The 25507-nt window shown below is 42.9% G+C and overlaps 1 protein-coding gene across 3 annotated transcripts; it reads left to right on the top strand.

The window, feature by feature from the left end:
* On the top strand, window positions 1–24370 carry Faim (Fas apoptotic inhibitory molecule). Of its 3 annotated transcripts, XR_006633990.1 has the most exons (7): window positions 20–71; window positions 10044–10101; window positions 11542–11674; window positions 11969–12197; window positions 19874–19923; window positions 20411–20528; window positions 24172–24370. XR_006633990.1 is itself a non-coding variant. In XM_045136768.1 (6 exons), the coding sequence occupies exons 2-6, from the start codon at window positions 10058–10060 to the stop codon at window positions 24319–24321; spliced, it is 606 nt and encodes a 201-aa protein (XP_044992703.1). In that variant the 5' UTR covers window positions 20–71; window positions 10044–10057; the 3' UTR covers window positions 24322–24370. The 3 variants fall into 3 exon arrangements, 2 of the variants coding, with proteins under 2 accessions (XP_044992704.1, XP_044992703.1); XM_045136768.1 differs by lacking the exon at window positions 20411–20528; XM_045136769.1 differs by lacking the exons at window positions 10044–10101; window positions 20411–20528 and having other exon boundaries at window positions 1–71.
* Window positions 24371–25507: the final 1137 nt, after the last annotated feature.

Below are 25507 nucleotides of genomic sequence, written 5' to 3'. Positions count from 1 at the left end.
GCCGCGGCAGCCGCAGCTGCTGAGCGCGCACCCGGAGCCCGAGCCGGCGGCGGCGGCGGAGCGCGGGGCAGGTGAGTGCGACGTCGCGGGCCCCGCCCGATGCCGCGCGGGGGAGGGGCGGCCGGCTCCGGAGTCCCCGCGCGGGCTGGCGGGCTGCGGGGCTGGCGACTCCGGTGCCGGCGCCGCGCTTCCTGCCGGCGCCGCGGACACCCGGCCGGCGGGGGCGCCCGCCTGGGCTGCGGCCCGCCCGGGGCTGTCTCCTAGGTGAACGGCTCCAGGCCTGCGGGCGGCTCCCGAGTGAGGGGCGCCCGGGGCAGAGGCGTCGTGACCGGGGCCGGACCCCTCGAGCTTCCCGGCCTCGGGGTCTTCCCGCGGAGGAGTGTGCCTCAGGGGCGGGGACGCCGGGCTCCCGGCTGGCTCTCCGACGTGTTCTCGAACCCGCTGCCGCCGCGCACCGCCCGGGGCCTCGGGCCGAAGCGTGCCGGCGTCCGGGCGGGAGTCGTCGGCGCGCACTCGCGCCGTGGCCCGATGGCGGCCAGCCTGGCCGGAGCGCCGGGTGGACGGGTGATGGAGGGAGCTCCGGGCCCGGCGGTGGCGGCTGGGGTGCTGCGTGCGGGCCGGCGTTGGGGGCACATTGAGTTCCCAACTGCTGGGGGTTGCCCTAACCTCCGCTGGAGTTGCTTAACCCTGGAGCCCGTTACCGTACAGCGGACGAGACCGGATTCTGCAGTCTCTCTCTAGGGTCCTGTGGCTCCTTTCTTGCAAAGGCTCACTTGCAAACCTGTCTCAGGTGCCCGTGGGGATTGGTGTGCTGAAACCAAGGGAATTCAGAATTCGCTTAGGGTGGAAGATATAGTAGGACAAGTAAACTTGAATTGCTTTTCAGTTTAACCAATGTTAAGTGACACTTAAACTGTCACTTGTTACAGAGTATAAATATAGGAAGAAAATGGAAACATACCCTCTTTTTCTGCATTGCTACATAGGGAGGGAGTAAAAAGTCCTTGTGTGGGCAGGTGTTACTGTTTGGTGAAGCCATAGTAGATGAGTACTTAACTCGGGAAGACTGAGTGGATGCTTGGAAATACTATTCCTAAGAAAATCATCTCTAAAGACTAATCATTCGGGGATTTTTATGCTGCGTTGGTAAGGTTTTATGATAAAACCAGAACTGTGTTGGTTATAATGTAGGCCAGGACAAAGTGGTGAAGGTCTGATTCTAGGTCAGGACATGGGCATGGAACAAAGTAAACCTATAAAAGTTTTTAACCGTAGTTACCAAAACCACAGTGATTTAAGAAACACACTCGTGAGCCAGGAGAGCAGTTCCACGCAGTTTAAACTGCTGAAGTTGAAATGAAGTATGTAAAGTAACAGCACAAGACTGGTGAAACTTGGGGGAGCTGAGGTGATGGCTCACTGCTTAAAGGTGCTTTCTTGCAAATCCTGCTGGCCCCCTGCCACCCACATAGGACAGGTATTGGTTTGCAAGAGACTCTGGTACATCTCTACACACATGCAAGTAAGTTTTTAAAACTAGTGAAACTTATGGGATGAGAAACAGATAAAGCTGGGCGTGGTGGCGCACGCCTTTAATCCCAGTTCTTGGGAGGTAGAGGTAGGAGGATCACCATGAGTTCAAGGCCACCCTGAGACTACAGAGTGAATATCAGGTCAGCATGGGGTAGAGTGAAATCCTACCTCGAAAAACCAAAAAGAAACGGAAAAGCAGGACTTCTGCAGAGCTATTTTTTTTTTAAAATATACTTTATGGGCTGGAGAGATGGCTTAGCGGTTAAGCACTTGCCTGTGAAGCCTAAGGACCCTGGTTCGAGGCTCTATTCCCCAGGACCCACGTTAGCCAGATGTACAAGGGGCCGCACACATCTGGAGTTTGCAAACTGGCGCGCCCATTCTCTCTATTTCTATCTGCCTCTTTCTCTGTCTGTCACTCTCAAATACATAAATAAAAATAACAATTATATATATATATATATATATTTATTTATTTATTTAAGAGAGGGAGAGAATGGGTGTGCCAGGGCCTCCAGCCACTGCAGAGGAACTCCAGATGCATGCGCCCCCTGGTGCATCTGGCTTACATAGGTCCTGATATTTTGGCTTTGCAGGCAATTGCCTTAACCTCTAAGCCATCTCTCCAGCCTCTGCAGAGTTAATTTTGAATATTTATTTATTTAAGAAAGGAAGAGAGGAAGAGAGAACATGGCTGTACCAGGGCCTCCTGTAGCAAAGGAACTCCAGAGGCATATGCATCTGGCTTTATATGTACTGGGGAAATCAAACCCTGGCCATCAGACTTTGCAAAAAAGTGCCTTTAGCAGCTGACCCATCTCTCCAGCCCAGCAGAATTGATTTTTTTCTTCCTTCGACTTAAGGTCTTGCTCTATCTAGTCCAGGCTGATAATGGAATTCACTATGTAGTCCCAGGGTGGCCTGAAACTCCTGGTGATCTACCTCTGCTTCCCAAGTGCTGGGATTAAAGGTATGCACTGCCTCACCCAGCCCTGTACATGGTTCTTAAAGATATAAGATTTGATTAGGGTTACTTTTGAAAGTAGGATTGTGTGAAGGCTGGAGAGGTGGCTTAGCAGTTAAGACACTTACATGTGAAGCCTAAGAACCCAGGTTTGATTCCCCAGTACCCACGTAAGCCACATACACAAGGTGGCACATACATCTGGAATTTGTTTGCAGTGGCAGGAGGCCCTGACACACCCATTCTTTCTCTCTCTGCCTCTCTCAAATAAATAATTTTTTTTTCAAGAAAAGAAAGTAGGATTATGTGAAAGATATTTTTGGTTATTTTTTTAACTTCTGATGGAGCCGAGTGTGGTGGTGCATGCCTTTAATCCCAGCACTCAGGAGGCAAAGATAGGAGGATCACAGTGAGTTGGAGGCCAGCCTGAAACTACATAGTAAATTCCAGGTAACGAGACCCCATCTCAAAAAACCACAAATAACAATAATAATAACTTTTGGTGTATGCTATAATTGTTGTTGGGACAAAACACTCAACCAGAAGCAGCTGGTAGGAGGAAAGGCATTTATAGTCTCAAGGAGAAGTTTCTCGATGGCAGGGGAAAGCATGGCATGAGTACAGAGGCTGGGTATCACCTTTGCCACAACAGGTGGGAAACTGAGGAAACTAACACTGGCAAGCTAGGGCTTGATAAACCTCAAGGCACACCCCCAGCAATACACCTCCTCCAACCAGGGTCCACCCCCCAATTTGCCATAAGCTGGCAAGCAAGCATTCCACACAATAAGTTAATGGGGGCCACTTGGTTTAGACTACTACCGTGTATTAATGGATCCCTCCATAGTCAAGTTAGAAAGGTAGACAAATAATAATAGTCCAAGACCAGAAATGGTGGTGCAGGGTGATGGCATTTTAGAGCCATGTATTGTTAGCTTGTTTTCTCCATTATTTGAGGTAGGCTAGACTGTTTTGGTTTGGGTTTTCCAGTGCAGAAACTTGTAAGACTCATATCTTGGTGATGGCAAGGTAGTGCTCACTTTCAAAAGTGCATTGAGCCGGGCCTGGTGGTGCACGCCTTTAATCCCAGCACTCGGGAGGCAGAGGTAAGAGGATCGCCGTGAGTTCGAGGCCACCCTGAGACTCCATAGTGAATTCCAGGTCTGCCTGGGCTAGAGTGAGACCTTACCTCAAAAAAAAAAAAAAAAAAAAAAGTGCATTGAAAGCACTTTTTAAAAAGATTTTATTTTTATTTATGTATGTGTGTGTGAAAGAGAGAGAGAGAATGTGAATGGGCACTGTAGGGCCTCCAACCACTACAAACAAACTCCAGGAGTATGTGTATCTGGCTTACTTGGGTTCTGGGGAGTCAAACCTAGGTCCTTAGGCTTTGCAGGCAAGCACCTTAACCATTAATCTATCTTTCCAGCTCAAAAGCATTTTTTAATTTCTACATTTGAAAATGAAACAAAATTTGAAAGTCAGGAGGCAGAGGCAGAATTACTCTTGAGTTCAAGACCAGCCTTGGACTACAGAGAGTTCCAGGCCTCCTTGGGCTAGAGTGGGACTCTACCTGAACAAGCAAAACAAAAATTGAATCTTTGGAGCCTTTTATAAACCAAGTATGCTATTACAAAGTTTTACAATTATTTTTAAGTCTTTTGATTAAAATCATGGGTAGCATGGTCAAGAAAAACTAAAATACTGCTAACTTTGTATTATAGTAGTCGTTTACTTACTTGATCATGTCTGATCAAATATTAAAGAAAAACTAGCATGGGGGAGGTAGAGAAATGGCTCAGTGGTTAAAGGCTCTTGCAAAACTTAAGGGCCTGGGCTCAGTTTCCCATGTAAACCTGTATACAAAATATGATATGCAAGCATCTGCTGTTCACTTGTAGCCCACACACACATGCAAATAAACAAACTTATAGAAAAACAAACACAGAGAGGAATGTAGCTTTGTATTGATTTGTGAATTTGCACTTAAAAATACTCTAAAAAACTTTTTAGGTAAGGGCTCACTTTAGCCCAGGCTGACCTGGAACTCACTATGTAGTTTCAGGCTGCCCTCAAGCTCACAGTGATCCTCCTACCTCTGTCTCTTGAGCCATCTCCCCAGCCCCAAAGTATTCTACAAAGAGAATAATTGTGTTGCTTCAAATTTGCCAGATAACTGCTTTGGTCACTGTATATCATTCTTTCATAAGATGCACTCTGTCAATGTAGAGTGAAAGATTGTTAATGTATAAGTAGAACATGAATAATAATTTTGCATATGAATGAATGCTGATAGTGATTTAGATTTAGAGATTTTTTTTTTTTTTTTTTTTTTTTGAGGTAGTATCTCGCTCTAGCCTACACTGACCTGGAATTCACTATGCAGTCTCAGGATGTCCTTGAATTTATGGCGATCCTCCTCTACCTCTGCCTCCTGAGTGCTGGCATTAAAGGTGTGTGCCACCATGCCCAACCCAACCTTGTTTCATTAATTTCCTTCCAATTCATTGTGGAAGACTCAACTGTGCCTTTTATACATCTATCTGAAAAAGTGCTATAATTAAGATGGGCCATGCTTTATCTTAGTATGACTTGGAAATATTTGAAGTTCTTTATAGTAGAAAATTGATCAACTCTTTGAGGTTTGAATGCTACATTCCTAAACTTTCTTGAATCAATAAAGCTATATAGCAAAATTTGGGTGACATCTGTTGCAGTCAGGTTTGCAGTGCTGGTAGAAGTCACCCAACCAAGAGCAGCTTGTGGGGAAAAAGAGGTTTATTTTGGCTTACAGGCCGAGGGGAAGCTCCATGATGGCAGGGAAAACGATGGCATGAGCAGAGGTAGACATTACCACCTGGCCAACATAAGGTGGACCATAGTAACGGGAGAGTGTGCCAAACACTGGCAAGGGGAAACTGGCTATAATACCCATAAGCCTGCCCCCCAACAATACACTGCCTCCAGGAGGTGTTAATTCCCAAATCTCCATCACCTGGGAACCTAGCATTCAGAACACCTAAGTTTATGGGGGACACCTGAATAAAACCACCATATTCTGCCCTGGCCCCTATAAACTGATAATTATCATGATATAAAATACAATGCATTTAGTCCAGCTTTAAAAGTCCCCATAATTTTTAATCAATCCTAATAATGTTCATACATTCCCCATAGCCCAAGGTATTTTAACTGAGCCATAAAACAAAAACAAACAAACAAAAAAAAACCTCAAAAAACCCATAATGGCACAGAATAAACATTTGTACTGCAGAAGATGGCATTGGACATAGCAAAGAAACATTCAGCCAATACATGATTTAAAACAACCAGGGCATACATCAAACTCTGTAGCTTCAAGTCCAACAACTCTAGTCAGTGACAAATCTCCAAGTCCAATAATTCTAAACAGCAGCAAGTCTCTGGCATTCCAATTCCGCCCCTCCATCTAGGCTACTCACAGTCCTGGAAAACTTCACTGGGGCCAGCAGCTTTCCTTAGCAGCCATCTCATGGTCTCTGCATCTCCACTGGGTCTCCACTGCAACACATAGTTCATCCTCATGGCTCCATGGGGTCTCCATGCAGGCAACCAGCAAACCTGCTTCACAGTGCCCATGGCCATTTCCAAAACACAAGACCATGTTGCAAACTCAGTGACCCTCTCTTTCCTTCATTTCTTATACTGTACAATACCTTGTAGAGTGCCAATTTGTTAATTCAGGGGAGGAATAAAGCAGACTTCACTTCCAAGAACAGGACACTTCTTGAGCACTCAGGCCCCTCCAAAAGAGTCTACATTCTTAATGTTGCCACAGTGCAGGTCAACTGGCCCAATCTCAAAGGAAGTAATCTCTCAATTGCAGCTGAACGGAAAGCAGTTCACCTAAAGAATTTATTTATTTTTTCCTGTGCTATATCCCTCTGCTCACACCAGTTCATTTCTATGGAAAGCAACCCTGGCACAACTTCTCAGGATATGGGCATAACAGCAAGTTTGCCCAGTCCAGGCAAAGCTCTTTCTCACCCTCATAAGCCAAACTTCACAGTCCATAGTGCTTACTGCATTCATGCCTTTCAACTCTGATGAGAATAGTCCATCAAGCTGTACTTTACAGCACTGCAAGGCATCTGTTAGGCCAAGGTTTCAAGTCCTTCCACATTCCTCTTGAAAATCAGCTCCAAAAGGCCAAAGCCACACTGTCAGGTGTCTAGCAGCAACCCCACTCCTCGGTACCACTTTACTGTTGCAGCCAGGTTCGCAGTGCTGGTAGAAACCACCTAACCAAGAGCAGCTTGTGGGGAAAAAAAGAGGTTTATTTTGGCTTACAGGCTTGAGTGGGAAGCTCCAAGATGGCAGGGAAAATGATGGCATGAGCAGAGGGTAGACATCACCCCCTGGCTAACATAAGGTGGACCATAGTAACTGGAGAGTGTGCCAAACACTGGCAAGGGGAAACTGGTTGTAATACCATAAGTCCGTCCCCAACAATACACTGCCTCCAGGAAGTGTTAATTCCCAAATCTTCATCACCTGGGAACCTAGCATTCAGAACACCTAAGTTTATGGTGGACACCTGAATCAGACCACCACACATTCCTACATTCTCTCTGATACATGTTTTTATTTATTTATTTATTTATTTATTTATTTATTTATTTGAGAGCAGAGAAAAAGAGGGAGAGAGAGTGGGTACATCAGGGCTTCTTGCCTCTGCAGACGAACTCCAGTTGCCTGTACCATTTTGTGCATGTGGCTTTATGTGGGTACTGGAGAATCAAACTCAGGCCATCAGACTTCACAGGCAAGTGCTTTAACTGCTGAGCCATCTCCTACCCACCCATCCAATTTATAGATGATTCCAAAGTTTTCATTATCCTATAAAGTATATTTTACTAGTATAAATAGAAATCTTTTGGTGTATGCTATAATTGTTGTTGGGACAAAACACCCAACCAGAAGCAGCTGGTAGGAGGAAAGGCTTATAGTCTCAAGGGAAAGCTTCTTTTCTGTCTTATACTTACAGGGTACTTCCCGGTTTCACGGGAAATAGCTTAGGCTTTTAAAGACTATCCTATAATGTATATTTTGCTAGTATAGATAGAAATCTTTTTATTTCTTTTCTGTTTTATACTTACAGGGTACTTTCCAGTTTCATGGGAAATAGCTTAGGTTTTGTAAGACTACACATTTCACACATGTATAAGGTACTAGTAAAAAAAAGGATTTGCGGGCTGGAGAGATGGCTTAGCGGTTAAGCACTTGCCTGTGAAGCCTAAGGACCCCGGTTCGAGGCTCGGTTCCCCAGGTCCCACATTTGCCAGATGCACAAGGGGGCACACGCGTGTGGAGTTCGTTTACAGAGGCTGGAAGCCCTGGCACGCCCATTCGCTCTCTCTCCCTCTACCTGTGTCTTTCTCTCTGTGTCTGTCGCTCTCAAATAAATAAATAAAAAATTAAAAAAAAAAAAAAGGATTTGCCTGGCAAGGTGGTGCACACCTTTAATCCCAGCACTCAGGAGGTAAAAGTAGGAGGATCACTGAGAGTTTGAGGCCACCCTGAGACTACATAGTGAATTCCAGGTCAGCATGAGCTAGAGCGAGACCCTACCTCAAAAAACAAAAAAAGAGGGTGGGGGGGATTTATTTTTAGGTATGATACTTTATTTTCATTCTAAAATTCTTTGCTTTTCTCTGTTAGCTGCCCATTGGATTGCTTTTATGGGCACTAGTCTCTTCTCTAATGTCATTTTAACTAATGGTGGCATCATGTTTCCAGCTAGAAGGGGTTGACAATCTCCCATTTGCAGCAGAGAGAGCACCTTTGGGCCTCTCTTACATGATGAAGCACTTTCTGAAGAAAGGGTTAAAACTGGGATGTGTCTTGGAAATAATAGTTGAATTTGTGATAGCTAGTTCAACAGGAGTGTAGCTGCTTGTGGAATCTTCTCATGTGGGTGTTTCTGCATTGAGCTCCTGAGACATGAAATCACTAGCACCACAGCCTCTCACATGGAGATTTGCTGGGCATGCGTGCATACATGCGCTTCTGACTTTTGTGACGTGTAACTGGCACTGCAGCAATGAACTCATTGCTCCATACTGGGCTGAGCTTACTAAAGCAACCCAGTACTGGTTTCTAGTTCTAGTTTAGACTCTGCCAATGATCTGAGTGAGTGCCATAGCTTTTATGGACTTGTCATTGGCATTAGTCAATTAAATAGGCTTAGGTAAGTGAGTAAATTAAGTTTACTCTTAGAGAGCAGGTCAGTATATCCCTAACTACTCTCCTTGCAAATTCAGTTTTTTTGGAGAAAAATAAATTATATTGTACTCTGAAGATTGCATTTTAAATTATTTATCACTATAATGTTGATGCTTCCATCTTGTTGTTTATCAGAGTCTTATGTGAAGCTCCCTGAAGGGCTGCTTCAAGCCCCTGGGGCTTGTTGAGCTCCAGTCTGGGAAGTGTGGGACTGGAACGATCCCATAGGGCTCTTGTAGCTCTAACATGATGTGCTATTCAAATATAGGGTTTATTCCATAATTTAAGAAATTATATATTTTTAAATTTATTTTATTTATTTGAGAGAAAGATAGAGAATGGGCGTGCCAGGGCCTTCAGCCACTGCAAACGAACTCCAGACACAGGCTCCACTTTGTGCATCTGGCTAACGTGGGTTCTGGGGAGTCAAACCTGAGTCCTTTGGCTTTGTAGGCAAGTGCCTTAACCATTAAGTCATATCTCCAGCCCAGGAAATTATTATTATTATTATTTTAAGTATTTTATTTATTTGAGACAGAGAAAGAGAGAATGGGCAAGCCAGGGCATCTAGCCCTTGCAAATGAGCTCCAGATGCATGTGACCCCTTGTGCATTTGGTTTACATGGGTCCTGGAGAATTGAACCAGGATCTTTTGGCTTTGCAGGCAAACGTCTTAACTGCTAAACCATCTCTCCAGCCCTGTTTTTTTTAAGAATTAATTTTATTCATTGGAAAGAGAGTGAGAGAATGGGTGCACCTGGGCCTCTAGCCACTGCAGACAAACTCCAGATGCATGTGCCACCATGTGCATCTGGCTTACATGGGACCTGGAGAATCAAACCTGGGTCCTTAGGCTTCCCAGGCATGTGCTTTAACTACTAAGCCATCTCTCCAGCCTTTTTGTTTTTTTGGTTTTTTGTTTTTTGAGGTAGGGTCTCACTGTAGCTCAGGCTGGCCTCATACTCACGGTGATTCTCTTACCTCTGCCTCCCAATTAAAGGTGTGCGTCACCACACCCAGCAGGAAATTACATTTTTAAGAAAATATAAATTCATGACACAGAAAAATGGGATTGGCTGATTTGCATAATAAAATCTTCTTCCTCTGAAAATTAAAAATTGAAATTCTTTTGTTTGTAAAGCTGCTTCATTAGAAACTGCATGCAATTTAAGAAAAAGATCGCAAACTTAGAAGAACTCTTTGTAGATGACATCTTTGTTGCTTTCAACCTCTCTCTGCTGCATTCTGCTTTTTTCTTTCCTGGCTGCTAATTGGATTAAAGACTGTTTGCTAACCATGGCATCTGGAGATGACAGTCCTATCTTTGAAGATGATGAAAGGTAAATAAAAGTCTTGCTTTGCAATAAAATTAGCCTTTGAAAGTTTCAAGGTTGTTGGGGTCATTCAGTAGAGTCATGCATCTAAGCTACTGTTCAAGGACACGCGTTGCTCATTGCAGAGTACATGGTTTTGCTCTCTGACTTAGAGCAGGGTTGTGCATGCCTGTCTGCAGAAGGCTACCATCAGCATGGCATCCTATTCTCTAGAACCTTAGTGTGAAGTCTCCGGTGTCCTCTTGGCACAAAACTCTTGGCAACCACTTCAAAATGAAGAAAAGCGCACTTACCATTTCTGACCCAGGGGGAAAGTAGATTAGAGTGAGCAAAGAAAAGATGCAGCGAGAAGTCTCTGGAACTCAAGTCCTAGGGTTAAGTTCTCTCTCTTCTGTGTATCTCTTCTGTGACCACGGGCAAAACTGGAGCTGTTTTGAGCCTCATCTGTAAAGTAAGGACTAATCATGCCATCTTTTGGAGAGGACTGTTAGTCAGTATGTGACACTCTAAAGAGAACTGGCATATAGGAAGGACATAACTGCTAATGGCTGTGATTATTACTATAGTAAACGTTACTTCTCTCAAAGTTCAATATCTGTGTCATTATCAAAATGTCAGTTATGTATTGTTGTATATGTCATTCACATAAAACATACTGGGTTTTATACTTAAAATATTAATATAAAACATGTTTTTACTGTATCATCATTTTGACATGCCAGAATCATCTTCTTATATTTGATTTTCTAAAATGACAAAAATTCTGGCCGGGCATGGTGGCTCACACCTTTAATCCCAGCACTTGGGAGACAGAGGTAGGAAGATTGCTATGAGTTTGAGGCCGCCCTGAGATTACATAGTAAATTCCAGGTCATCCTCAGCTAAAGCAAGACCCTACCTTGAAAAACCAAAAATAAATTGTGTTCAACACATTTTTATATTGTTTTTTTATCCTAATAGAGAACATTTATCCATGAATATTTTAGGATAGCAAATTGGATCACTTAAAACTAATTCCTTCCTAATTACTAGTTGAAGTGTGAAAAGTTCAGAGAGTTCTTGTTTGGAACCAATCAGATCTGAAAATGAAAAAAAAAACCACATTAAATTCTGTACTCCTTAAAGGGATATAAGAGTAGAGACTTACTGACCTTGCCATGTATAGGCTACCCTAGAATACTATCCAGGATTAACTGTCAGATTCTTAATCTCATTAGTCTTAAGGTGACTTTGTAATTATTAGATTCTATAACTATGCATAGTAGTTATCTCTTAAGGAAAGAATGAACAAGAGGGAGAGAACAGATAACATGTGCTGTGAGTAGGATATCTCAGGGAATACAACTTTAGTATTTTGTAATTTTAGGACCTTAATAATCACAAAGATTAATCCATTACCCTATTATTGTTTTGGCCCTTTGTAATGGCTTTGTTTTATTCCTTTAGCCCTCTTTATAGCCTGGAAAAAATGACAGATCTTGTGGCTGTTTGGGACGTTGATTTGAGTGATGGAGTTCACAAGATTGAATTTGAGCATGGGACCACATCAGGCAAACGAGTAGTATATGTAGATGGGAAGGTAGGAAAACATGTGATACTTTGTAAAATACGGCTAGAGAAAAGCTTGAGTTTGTTAATGCAGCTTCTTCATATGTCGTCAGGGCTTTTTTTTTTTTTTTTTGACAGTATTATGTTTTTTGCCTGTGTCATTTTGTTGATAAAATGTAATATTTAAGCTTAAAATGACTATTTTCTAAAACTGTAATGTGAATTAACAAAAATATAAATAACAAAATAACAAAAATATAACATTTTGGTCACCTTGAAATTTTACCTTATTTTTTTTGTTAAACTTTTATATTGCTTTATTTAGGAAGAGATAAGAAAAGAATGGATGTTTAAGTTAGTAGGCAAAGAAACCTTCTGTGTTGGAGCTGCAAAGACAAAAGCAACCATAAATATAGATGCTGTAAGTGGCTTTGCTTATGAATATACTCTGGAAATCAATGGGAAAAGCCTCAAGAAGTATATGGAGAGCAGATCAAAAACTACCAATACATGGATATTGAACTTGGATGGTGAAGACTTTAGAGTTGTGTTGGGTAAGTTAGTGCTATTTCTACAGAATTTATTGTCTTTTTTATGATGGCTGTGTAATTAGTTCCTGTATACAGGCTTTGTGGGAGCTTTGAGTAGGAGAGGAAATGCAAGCACAGGTATATTTCTAAGGTGTTGTGTGTGAATAGGTATTGATTTAACTCACAGACTTTTTTTGTTTGTTTGTTTGTTTTTATTTATTTATTTATTGGAGAGTGACTGAGAGAAAGAGGCAGAGAGAAAGAGAGAGAATGCGCACGCCAGGGCCTCCAGCCACTGCAAATAAATTCCAGATGTATGCACCCCCTTGTGCATTTGGCTTACGAGCCTCGAACTGGGGTCCTTAGGCTTTATAGGCAAGCGCTTAACTGCTAAGCCATCTCTGCAGCCCCCCACAGACTTTTAAAAAATAGTTTTACTTATTTGCAAGTGGAAAGAGAAGTGGAGAGAGGAAAGTAAGGAGGGAAAGACAGAAAGGCAGAGAGAGAATGAGTACACTAGGACCTCTTGCCACTGCAAATGAACTGCAGATGCATACACCATCTTATGCATCTGGCTTTACTTGGGTAGTAGGAAATCAAACTCAGCCATCAGGTTTGCAAGCAAGCACCAAACCACTCTGCAGCCTCTAACCCATGGTTTTAGTATATCTTTGAGTCAGCTTTGATAGGGATGGATTTGAAAATTATAATCATGGTTTTAAAATGGTATTATTTTTGTTTTAAAATATTTATTAGAGAACAGAGAGGTGAGGACAGAGAGAATGGGCACACCGGGGCCTCCTGCCACTGCACACAAACTCCAGATGCATGTGCCACTTTGCATCTGGCTTTATAAACACAGATACTGAGGAATTGAATCCAGGCTGTCAGGATTTGCAAGCAGAGACCTTTAACTTCTTAGCCATTTCTCCATCCCTAAAAATCGTATTAATGTAGACAGTTATTATTTTGTATTTCTCTTTGTAAATGTGACTTAAAAGAAGATATTAAGAATCACTAGTAGTATCACAATTTTTCTGAAGAAGCTGGGCATGGTCTTATATGCCTTTATTCCCAGCATTCTCCCCCTACCCTCCCACCCCCCCACCCCCAAGTAGGGTTTCACTCTCTAGGTCAGGCTGACCTGGAATTTACTATGTAATCTCAGGGTGGATTCAAATTCACAGTGATCCTCCTACCCTATGCCTCCTGAGTGCTGGCATTAAAAATGTGCGCCACCACACCCAGTGCAATCCCAGCATTCTTTAATCCCATGCTGAGATAGAAGAATCAGTGTGAGTTCAAGGCCATCCTGGGCTAGAATGAGACCTTGCTTCAGAAACTCAAAACAGGGCTACATAGATGGCTCAGTGGTTAACGTACTTGCCTGCAAAGTCTCTAAGAACCCAGAGTCAGTTCCCCAGTACCCACATAAAGCCAGGTGCACAAGCTGGCACACGTGTTTGAGTTCATTTGCAATGGCCAGAGGTACCTATTCCCTCCCTATCCTGCTTACAGAGAGAGGTAGCTGTTCTTTTCCCCCCTCCCACCATGGTAGGCATGAAGAGGGTGAGTCGTGGAATGGGAGCCCACCACATCCGTAATAAAAAAGAAAAATAAATATAAGAGAAAAAGGATTTTCTGTAGGACCTCATTAGATCAAAATAAGCAAGGTCAAAAACCCTTTTCTTCTGGGCATGGTGGCACATGCCTTTAATTCCAGCACTTGGGGAGGATCTCCATGAGTTTGGGGGCACCCTGAGACTACATAGTGAATTCCATGTCAGCCTGGGCTAGAGCAAGACCCTACCTTAAACCCTACTCCCCACTCACCCCCCCCCCAAAAAAAAAACACAAAAAACTTTTCTCAACTGATTGGAGAGTATGGTGGCACAGGCCTTTCGTCCCAGCACTCAGGCTGATTTAGGATGATCATCATGAGTTCAAGGCTAGCCTCAGCTAGAGTGAGACCCTACCTTGGAAAAATGAAATAAATAACCTTTTCTCTCTCCCAGTTACCCTTACTTCCTCATAACACTGAATGGAAATTGTTTAGATCATTTATTAATACATTTCTTTAAATAATATTAACTACCTCTAAAATAACAAGTATTATACTAACCACCATTGACAGTCTACGGTTAAGATTATTTTTCCAAAGCTGGGTGTGGTGGTGTAAGACTAATTCTAGCAATCGTGAGGCAGAGGTAGGAGGATCTCCGTGAATTTGAGGCCAGGCTGATTCCAGGTCAGCCTGGACTAGAGTGAGATCATACCTTGAAAAACTTAAAAAAAAAAAAAAAAGATTATTTTTCCTAAGGCAGAGTTGCAGAGGGGTGTGTGTGTGTGTGTTTATTTATTTACTTATTTTGGTTTTTCAGGTTAGGGTCTTGCTCTAGCTCAGGCTGATCTGGAATTCACTGTATAATCTCAGGGTGGCCTCAAACTCATGGCAATCCTCCTACCTCTGCCTCTGGAGTGCTGGGATTAAAGGCATGTGCAACCACGCCCAGCAGAGTGGTATATTTTGTGTAGAAAACACAGGATAGCTGTTTATTTTCCCCTATTTCACCAGCTTTCAAAATAGTGAATTATCTCTTATTTTAAATCATTGCTAGTGCATAAATTGGAATAATTTAAATATATTGCAGTAATTGTTCTTACTGATGCTCAAAATGTCCCTTAGGTGATGGTTTGTTTTGAGGCAAGGCCTTGCTATCTAGCCCTGGCTGGTCTGATGCTCACCCTGTAGCCCATGGAGGCCTTGAACTTTGAGCACTTCTCCTGCCTTAGTTTCCCAAATGCCAGAATATAGGTGTGAGCCACCTTTCCTGGCTCAAAATGTCATATTTTTGACCAAGGAAGGGCTCCTTAAGAGTGGCTCCTGAGTCCTTTCGACACAATACCCTTGTTAGAATTTGATGGCTTCATCCTAATTTTATTTATTTATTTATTTGTTTGTTTATTTATTTATTTATTTGAGAGAATAGGCACACCAAGGCCTCTAGCCACTGCACATGAACTCCAGATGCATGTGCTGCTTAGTGCATCCAGCTTTCTGTGGGTCCTGGGGAATCGAACCTGGGTCCTTATGCTTTGCAGGCAAATGCCGTAACCACTAAGCCATTTTACCACACTCAGGGCTTCTTTTCTATCTGGCATGACAAGATAGTCCAGGATTATTTGGAACATTTTCTGCTTGGACTTAACCATTTCTTGGTCTGGAGGGATGGCTTAGCGGTTAAGGCGTTTGCCTGCAAAGCCAAAGGACCCAGGTTCGATTCCCCAGGACCCACGTTAGCCAGATGCACAAGGGGGTGCACACATCTGGAGTTCATTTGCAGTGGCTAGAGGCCCTGGCACGCCCATTCTCTCTCTCTCTCCTCCCTCCCTCCCTCCCTCCTCTCTCTTTCTTTGTCAAATAAATAATAAAATATTTTTTAATGATCCAAAAAGAAATAACCATTTCTTTAAGATGCCCTGGATTCTATTAGAGTAAAATGGTATTTCAGGAGCATAATCTGACCAAGTGCTAAGAATATTCCTTAGTTATTTTTGCCTTTTTGGTGAACAGAAAGAAAATTAGATAATGGATGGATTGGTGGTAGGTGGCAGGAGAGAGGGAAAGAAGAGGAATGACCTTGTAAGTTCATATTGATAATTGCAATTCAGGCTCAGAAGTCCCAGGTTTTGATTTAACCTCATCCAACAGTGATACCTCCTTTTTCACACATTGAGAATCCGCCTTCTCAAGGACACGGATGATGATGCAGTTTTGATATCACAGTTACTCACTTGCTTTGTGCCATATTACAGGCATTCAAAATGATTTTCATTATACTGCCAGTACTACCACCATGAATATGATTATCACACGTTTCTAAACTGTCTTTGAATTTCATCCTGCCATTATTCTATTTACTTTGTCAATGTATAGCTATTATATGCTCTGCCCTTCAATCTATTCTGTCTTCTACAAGTGTTGCAGTCCGGTTCACATTGCTGGTAGAAATCACCCAACCAAGAGCAGCTTGTGGGAAAAAGAAGTTTATTTTGGCTTACAGGCTCAAGGGGAAGCTTCACGATGGCAGGGGAAAACGATGGCATGAGCAGAGGGTGGACATCACCCCCTGGCCAACATAAGATGGACCACAGCAACAGAAGGGTGTGCCAAACACTGGCATGGGGAAACTGGCTATAAAGCCCATAAGCCCACCCCCAACAATACACTCCCTCCAGGAGGCATTAATTCCCAAATCTCCATCAGCTGGGAACCTAGCATTCAGAACACCTAAGTTTATGGGGGGACACCTGAGTCAAACCACAACAAGTAGTAAATACTCATTTATTGCTTTCAGGTCATTATGTTGCCCTTTCTCTCTGATCACTGTAACTGAACCTTTTTTTTTTTCAATTTTCTTTAAGAAGAGCTCCTTAGAATAATATTCTGAATTCTTATATATTGATGGACTTTGTATTTTATGCTTGAAAGTTAGTGTGGCTAGATGTAATAGTCTCAGCTCATATTTTCTTTTGAGAATCTTGCAATCAAGCGGGACATGGTAGCGCACGCCTTAATCCCAGCACTTGAGAGGATCGCTGTGAGTTCAGCCACCTTGAGACTCCATAGTGAATTGTAGATCAGTCTGAGCTAGAGAAAGACGCCACCTGGTCGCGGGGGGGGGGGGCAAAAATTTGCAATCACATCCAACCTATGGCCCACGGGTCACATGTGGCCTCGGGATAGCTATGAATGTGGCCCAGCATATTTGTAGATAACATCATGTCACAGTGCCAAAAGGTTGGACACCACTGGATGTAAAATATCCACAGTAGACTAGTATGTTTGTACACTTGGTGTCTAACTGGCGGTGCTGCATACCAAGCTCCCTGCTTTGGTGGTCCACCAAGTTCAAACAAGCATATTCTGAAAAGCCTTTTAGCAACAAAGGATGATGTATTAAGGCCAAATACTGTGTTAGGCACTTTACGTAAGATATTTGCATCAGAAAAATGATGGCATCTTCATGCACCACTAAGGAAATTGAGGCTAAAAGTGGTGCTAACTTGCCAAAGGATACTGCAGAAAGTAGTAAAACTGGCACCTAATCTCAAAGGTCCTGTGGTTCAGAGCATGGTGGCTCGCATTGCATGGTTAGAAAGTGGCCTGTGAGCACTATCTGAGATGATAAAGGTAGAAGGAATCTTTTTTTTTTTTAATTTGAGAGCGAGACATAGGCAGACAGAGGGAGAGAGAGAGGACATTCCAGGGCCTCCAGCTGCTGCGAACCTACTCCAAATGCGTGCGCCCCCTTGTGCATCTGGCTTACATGGATCCTGGGGCATTGAACCTGGGTCCTTTGGCCTTGCAGGCTAGCACCTTAACCACTAAGCCATTTCTCCAGCCCAGGAATCTTATTAGGAGGAAATTCTTTTTCTGTTTTGAAAACTTGGAAAGCATGTAGCAGCTCAGGGGTCACCTGTGGCATCCCCCAGCCACAGGTCTTGAGGGCTGAGAGAACATGAGGCCCACAGAGGAGAGAGACTTGGGTGAATGTGCTGAGACCTCAACCCAACCCACTTCTGTACAGTAACAGAATTGACGTGTTGCTGGGAAACTTCCTTGGGGAGACATGAACACACACTGAATCACCCCACAGCTCAAATGACAGGCCAAAGTAATGATTGTATTGAGGTTACTTTATGTTTAAGTTCCTTTTGTACTTCTGTTTCCATGGTGCCTGTTCATGACCATGCTCTCATTTTCTTTGAATTCTTATTTTTTTCTTCTTGACTTTTTAGGAATCTTTGTTAGACAGCCCTTTGGTGCTGTTTCAGTTTTTTTTCTAATTTGTTACATGAATTTCCTTGCATATATGTGCATATTTTTTAAAAACTAGTCAAATTCATTCCATTTTTCTTTTGTGACTTCTGGATTAACAATGCTTGTCATGGGCACTTCAGCAAGCCAGTGGAGACAATTTGAATACATCCACATTTGGTAGGTATGCTGAAGTAAATGCCAGTTTTCACCACCAGTGTTGTTTATCGTAACACTGTACTCAGCCATATGTTGAGATCAGCTGTGTTGCCTTGTCTCTGAGACCATCATGCGTTGTGCTCAGACTACCTTTATGGTGATCCCTGGACATCTCAAGGCCCCTGCTGCCTTTCTCTTGTCCCATTTAGCCTATTTTTAAATTTTTGTTGTTTATTTTTATTTATTATTTATTTATTTATTTGAGAATGACAGACAGTGAGAGAAAGAGGCAGATAAAAAGAGAGAAAGAGAATGGGCACACCAAGGCCTCCAGCCACTGCAAACGAGCTCCAGACACATGCGGCCCCTTGTGCATCTGGCTTACGTGGGTCCTGGGGAATCGAGCCTCGAACCAGGGTCCTTAGGCTTCACAGGCAAGTGCTTAACTGCTGAGCCCTGTTTTTATTTATTTGAGAGCGACAGACAGACAGACAGAGGCAGACAGAGAGAGAGAGAATGGGCACTGCTAAGCCATTTCTCCAGCTCCAGCCTATGTTTAAATGAGGTGGCCATCTCAAGGAATGGAGTGAAAGGTCTCTTTAAGCCTGGTGTGATGGTGCACATCTTTAATCCCAGCACTTGGGGACTGAGGTAGGAGGATCACCGTGAGTTTGAGGCCTCCCTGAGACTACAAAGTGAATTCCAGGTCATCCTGAGCTAGAGTCAGACCCTACCTACTTCAAGGAAAAAATAAAAGTCCCTTTAGATCACACAGCTGGAGCAGTTGGCCTGCCAGAGTCAAACCCTTGACTAAAGCCTCAGATATAACCCATGGGCAGGACTTTGCCCCTGGACTCCTAATGCCCCCGCAGATGGTAAACATAAGTTCTGCCTTAGCCTTTCTTCCTGCTTGATGAGCACAGTTCCAGCCACTCTCTAGGACACTAATGTTGGCAAGTGAGTTTGGGACTCCCACACCCTGAAGTGAACTGATGCATGAGGGTGCTGTGGCAGTGTTGTGTTCCATGTAGTTTCACACTACAGAGTCCTCCAAAACACATTTTCCTTATGGTCTAATAATTTTTTTAAAGTGAAGCCATGTACAAGTGAGTGTGATTATTGCCCTGTCCAGTAGAAAGTAAAGACAGTTTCTGGCCAGGCATGGTGGTGCATGCCTTTAATCCTAGCACTTGAGAAGCAGAGGTGGTAGGATCCCTGTGAGCTCGCAAAAGAAAAAAAAAAAGACAGTTTCTGTTGTGTATACTCTGTCAACTCCAAGGCAACTCTTTTTGGTGGTCTTCGTGCCATCATCCAGTTTGATGGGTTTGTGTGGGAGGCAGGAAGGATGAATTATCTGCCCCTGATGTTAAAGGACCTCACATTCACTTGTATGGATCCTTTATGTCCTGATGGACACGGGGACCACGACTTCTCTCCCTCCCTCTCTGTAGGAATTGTTTTTATTGCAGACATAAATAATAGGGGAATTAAGTAAAGATTCCAGACAAAGATCACAAACTGGCACTTCAATATAAGTTGACAAAATGAAACCAGCATTTTAAAGACATGGAAAGTGTTAAGTTTTAGAATGTCAGTGGAGTTTTAGAAATATAGTATATACCAAAAAACCCAGAATACCCAACTTTAATAATAAATAATAAAAAGTTAACTTTAAGTCATAGAACTTTAACTGTTTTTAAATTTTGTATTATTTTTACAGAAAAGGACACTATGGATGTGTGGTGCAATGGTAAAACAATGGAGACAGCAGTAAGTTGACCTGTTAATTATTCCTAGTGTGTGTGTGATACCATTGAAGTGTTGCTATATTGCCTAACTCTGGAGCTGTTTTTCCCTTTGCATTTAAAATATGTATATTTATTTGTTTATTTGCGGGGGGGGGCAGAGAGAGACAATATGAGAGTAGGTGTGCTAGGGTCTCATGACACTGCAAATGAACTCCATATGCATGTGCCGCTTTGTACATGTAGCTTTACATGAGTCTTGGGGAATAGAGCCAGGGCTTTGCAAGCAAGCACCTTTAACGACTGAGCCATTTTTTTGAAACTAGGTTTGCTATGTAGCCCTCAAACTCACAACCTTCCTGCTTCAGCCTCCTAAATGGTAGGGTTTTAGGTGTGCACTACTACAACTGGTTTCTAATTCCAGCCTATTTATAATTAACCACAGTGCTCTTGATAAAACCCAAAAGAGATGAAATTTGATTCTTGCTACTAATTCCAAAATTTTCTCCTAGACAGTTCCTGGGACAGCAAGAGCTTGGAAATGACTTGTGCTCCAAGCTGGCACAACCTCACATTCTACCTTGCCACTCCTGGGCTGGCTCTTACCCTACAGAGTCCTCACATTAAAAAGTTGGTGTCCTCCTGTGTTTATCCATGTGAGATCCCCTGGGGTCTGGTGAAAATGCAGATTTCAACATTTCTCTCACTGTGCCAATACTGCTGACCATAGCTCACACTTGGAGTAGAAGGGCTTTATACACATAGAGCATGTTACTTCAGACTAGTTACATTTGAAGTGCTCAATAGGGCTGTGTCTGGTTTTGTTAGTATGTATATTTTATTGTAAGCTACCTTATACCCCCAAGGAAGCATATTTTGAGCAAGGTTAAGAATACTCCTGTTGGGTGTGGTGACACATGCCTTTAATCTTAACACTTGGGAGGCAGAGGTAGGAGGGTTGCTGTGAGTTCAACTGGCCAGCCTGGGACTACAGAGTGAGCTCTAGGTCAGCCTGGTTTAGAATGAAACCCTATCTTCAAAACAACAACAGAACAACAGCAACAAAAAAGAAGAATAAGCTGGGCGTGATGGCGCAAGCCTTTAATCCCAGCACTTGGGAGGTAGAGGTAGGAGGATCGCTGAGAGCTCGAGGCCACCCTGAGACTACATAGTTAATTCCAGGTCAGCCTGGACCAGCGTGAGACCCTACCTTGAAAAACCAAAAAAAAAAAAAAAAAAGACTATACCTGTCTTTAGCTGGGGAGATGGCTTAGCATTTAAAGGTGTTGGCTTGTAAAGCCTGCTGGCCTGGGTTCAATTCCGTATCACCTGTGTAAAGCCCAGTCCCGAAAGTGGTGTGTGCATCTGGAGTTTGCAGTGGCAGATGGCCCTGGTGCACCCATATCCATATTTTCTCTCTCTCTGTCATCTCAAAATTATTTTTTAACATTTATTTATTTGAGAGAGTATGGGCACACCAGGGTCTTTTGCCACTGCAAGCAAACTTCATATGCTTGTGCCCCTTTGTGTATCAAGTAACCAACTAATGTTTCTATTTTTTCATTTTAAAAAGATATTTATTTGAGAGAGAGAGAATGGGCATGTTAGGGCCTCTAGCCACTGCAAATGAACTTCAAATGCATGTGCCACCTTATGCATTTGGCTTTACATGGGTACTGGACTCAAACCTGGATCCTTTGGCTTTGCTGGCAAGTTCCTTAACCACTAAACCATTTCTCCAGCCCTCATTTATATTTTTTTATTAAGTAGGAACTTTGTTTGGATACATCATGTGTTGGTACCATCATTTCCCTCCTCCCTGCCTCCATTGCACTGAGTGGGATTGCTGGTTTTCACCACAGGGCTTTGGGTTATGAGTGAGTTATGAGAGCAGCAGCCATGGTGGGGGGGGGGGGGAACAATGCCTCTGGATATTCTCTGTCACCCTGTGGCTCTTAAAATCTTTATGCCCCCTCTTCCACAAAACTCCCTGTGCTGTGGTGGGGTGTGTCAAGTCTACTTTAGTGTTGAGCTCTCAGCAGCTTCTGGATTTCTGCTTTGGTGCATTTTGAGTATTCTCAGTGTCTGTCTCCCTCACCCTGACACAGCTTGTCAGGTTCTCATGGAAGCAGCATTCTTGGTCATTTCGCCAATTCCTCTGTGTCTTCATCTGGACTCTAGCTGATGTGCGAGGGTGGTTCATCTCCTGCCAGACAGTCAGCTATCTTTTCTTGTCTTGTTGATAGATTTTGGTTGTCCTCAGTTCTAGCTGCCTTCTGGTCAAAGTGCCAAATGTTTCTTATATATTTGTTTGGACAAAGAGAGCAAATGGGCGCACCAGGGCCTCTAGACACTGCGAACAAACTAAAGATTCCTGCATCACTTAATACATCTGGCTTTATGTGGGTACTGGGGAATCAAACCTAGGCTTTGCAAGCAAGTTGCTTAATAGCTGAGCCATCTCTCCAGCCAGGGTTTTTTTTTTGTTTTGTTTTTTTTGGTGTTTTTTTTTGGGGGGGGGGTTCTCGAGGTAGTGTCTCACTCTAGCCCAAGCTGACCTGGAATTCACTATGTAGTCTCAGGGTGGCCTTGAACTCACAGCAACCCTCTTAACCTCTGCCTTCCAAGTGCTGGGATTAAAGGCATGCACCACCACGCCCAGCTTTTTTCAACATTTAAAAAAAGATTTTATATTTATTTATTTATTTGACAGAGAAAGAGGGAGAGAGAGAATGGCACACCAGGGCCTTTAGCCACTGCAAACAAACTCCAGACACGTGTGCTCCCTTGTGCACCTGGTTAATGTGGTTCCTGGAGAATCAAACCAGGGTCCTTTGGCTTTGCAGGCAAACATCTTAACTGCTAAGCCATCCCTCCAGCCCCTCAGCATTTTTATTTATACATTTTTGGTGTGTATGTATGTGTGTACACACACGTTCATACACCTGACTATGGCTGAGTGTGCACATAGAGGACAACTTCTGGTGTCAGTTCCCTGCCTTCCACCTTGTGTGAGGCAGGGTCTCTTTGGTGCTGCATTCAGCAGTCTAGCTGGCCCATCAGCTTCCAATGATTCTCTTGTCTCCACCTCCCATCTTGCCATAGGCACAATATAGCATCTGGCTTTGTTGCTGGCTCTGGGGATCCAAACTCAAATACACTTGCATGGCAAGCACCTTATCCATTTAGCCATCTCTCTAACTCACCCATATTTTTGTTTTGGTTTGGTTGTCAAGGGCCAAGTGTGGTGGCTCATGCCTTTAATCCCAGCACTTAGGAGGCAGAGGTAGGGAGATTGTTGTGAGTTCAAGGAGAGCCTTATACTACAAAGTGAGTTCCAGGTCAGCTTGGCCTATGTTGAGATCCTACTTCAAAAAAAAAAAAAAAAATAAGTAAATAAATAAATAAAAAATATATATGTATATATAAAAATATGTGTGTGTGTGTGTGTGTGTGTGTGTGTGTGTGTGTGTGTGTTCTATATTATAGACACATGGCTATGAAGTATACATTTTTCTCCTGAAATGTAAGATCCTTAAGAATTGCAGACATCATAAAAAAAGAAACTTAGGCCAGGCCTGGTGACATATGCTTTTCTTCCCAGCACTTGAGAAGTAGAGGTTAAGAAGATGACTGTTCCAGGCCAGCCTGTGCTAGAGTAAGATCCTACCTCAAAAAAAAAAAAAGAAAAAAAAACAACTTTAGGGCGGGGGGAGTTGATGACTCAGTGGTTAAAGGCACTTACTTGCAAAGGCTGCCCCCCTGTTTCTGTTCCCCAGCACCCATGCAAAGCTAGATGCAAAAAGTGGCACATGTAACTGGTATTCATTTGCAGCAGCAATTGATTCTGGCATAGACACACACACATATGTACAAATAACTTTTAAATAACAAAAGGGGCTGGAGAGATGGACCAGTGGTTAAAGGTACTTGATTGCAAAGTCTGATGGCCCAGGTTTGATTTCCCAGTATCCACATAAAGCCGGATGTGCCAAGTGGTGCATGTATTTAGGGTTTGTTTGCAGCAGCAAGAGGCCCTGGCATGTTCATTCTCTCTCCCTTTCAAATAAATAAACATTAAAAAAAGCAATAGGAAAATTTCAGTTTATAGCAAATGACAAGTAACTAAGTACAATCTTTGAATCCCAGTTTTGCAAAGTTGAACATTCAACTAGCATTTTATTTCGATATGTGATCAGTACTTTTCAGTAGTGTTAATACTGTGACAGTATTATCTCAGGACTGCTGACCCCTTCTTCCTTTTTTGTCCTAGGGTGAGTTTGTAGATGACGGCACGGAAACACACTTCAATGTTGGGAACCATGACTGTTACATAAAGGCTGTCAGCAGTGGGAAACGAAAAGAAGGAATTATTCATACTCTTATTGTGGATAATAAGGTTATCCCAGAGATTACCAAATGACATCCTGTTTATGAATTTCAAACTGAAGAAGTAAAAGACTTTTAAATTACTTTGGTAATTAATGTGTTTGTTATGTACATATTAGTATATTTAATCTGCATTTTTTTTATTTCCTTTTTGTTCTTGTTACTTGAAACTAATATTCCAATAGTCAAGAAAAACGTGGATTCATAAAAACTACAAATTTATTTTTAAATGATGTATAATGTTTTAAAATTCAAATAGAAAAAAAGATATGGACCAAAATCACTGTCTCATACAGTACCCTTTACTGTAATAAACACTAAAATAAAATTGGTGCTGCTGGACATGTGCTCCTTACAAGTGGATCTGTCTGTCATATATATTTATCTTATTTTAAATTTTGGTTTTTCGAGGTAGGGTCTCTTATCTACTCTAGGCTGACCTGGAGTTCACTATGTAGTCTTAGGGTGGCCTTGAACTCAGCAGTCCTCTTACCTCTGCCTCCCAAGTGCTAGGATTAAAGGTGTGTACCACCATGCCCCACTCCCTTCATGTATTTTCATCTGTGCAGTTAGGTTGCTTGGAGTTTAAAACAGTAGGTTCATGGGCTGGAGAGATGGCTTAGCGGTTAAGCACTTGCCTGTGAAGCCTAAGGACCCCGGTTTGAGGCTTGATTCCCCAGGACCCACGTTAGCCAGCTGCACAAGGGAGTGCACATGTCTGGAGTTCTTTTGCAGTGGCTGGAGGCCCTGGCATGCCCTTTTTCTCCCCCCCCCCCCCCGTGTGTGTGTGTGTGTGTCTGTCTGTCTGTCACTCTCAAATAAATAAAAATAAACACCAACAACATCAAAAAAACAATAGGTTCATGATGATTCAGTTGATTTAATTGGGAGAGACAAGCATCTTTCAATGTGGAAACATGCAAGAAACATCAAATAGAATAAGAATTTATTTAAAATTTGGGTACTTGAATATATTTTGTTTAGCACTGTGTGAACAAAAATATAAACACAAAGCTGGGCGTGGTGGTGCACACCTTTAATCCCAGCACTTGGAAGGCAGAGATAGGAGAATCACTGTGAGTTCAAGGCCATCCTGAGACTACCTAGTGAATTCCAGGTCAACCTGGACTAGAGTGAGACCCTACCTCAACCCCCCCCCCAAAAAAATGTGTGTGTGTGTGTGTGTGTGTGTGTGTGTATAAACAAACACAAAAAGAGAT

The sequence above is a fragment of the Jaculus jaculus genome, chromosome 17 (genome assembly GCF_020740685.1).
Source record: "Jaculus jaculus isolate mJacJac1 chromosome 17, mJacJac1.mat.Y.cur, whole genome shotgun sequence".
Classification (NCBI taxonomy): domain Eukaryota; kingdom Metazoa; phylum Chordata; class Mammalia; order Rodentia; family Dipodidae; genus Jaculus; species Jaculus jaculus.
Note: the sequence above shows the minus strand (reverse complement) of the source record. Positions and strands in the feature narration are given on the sequence as shown.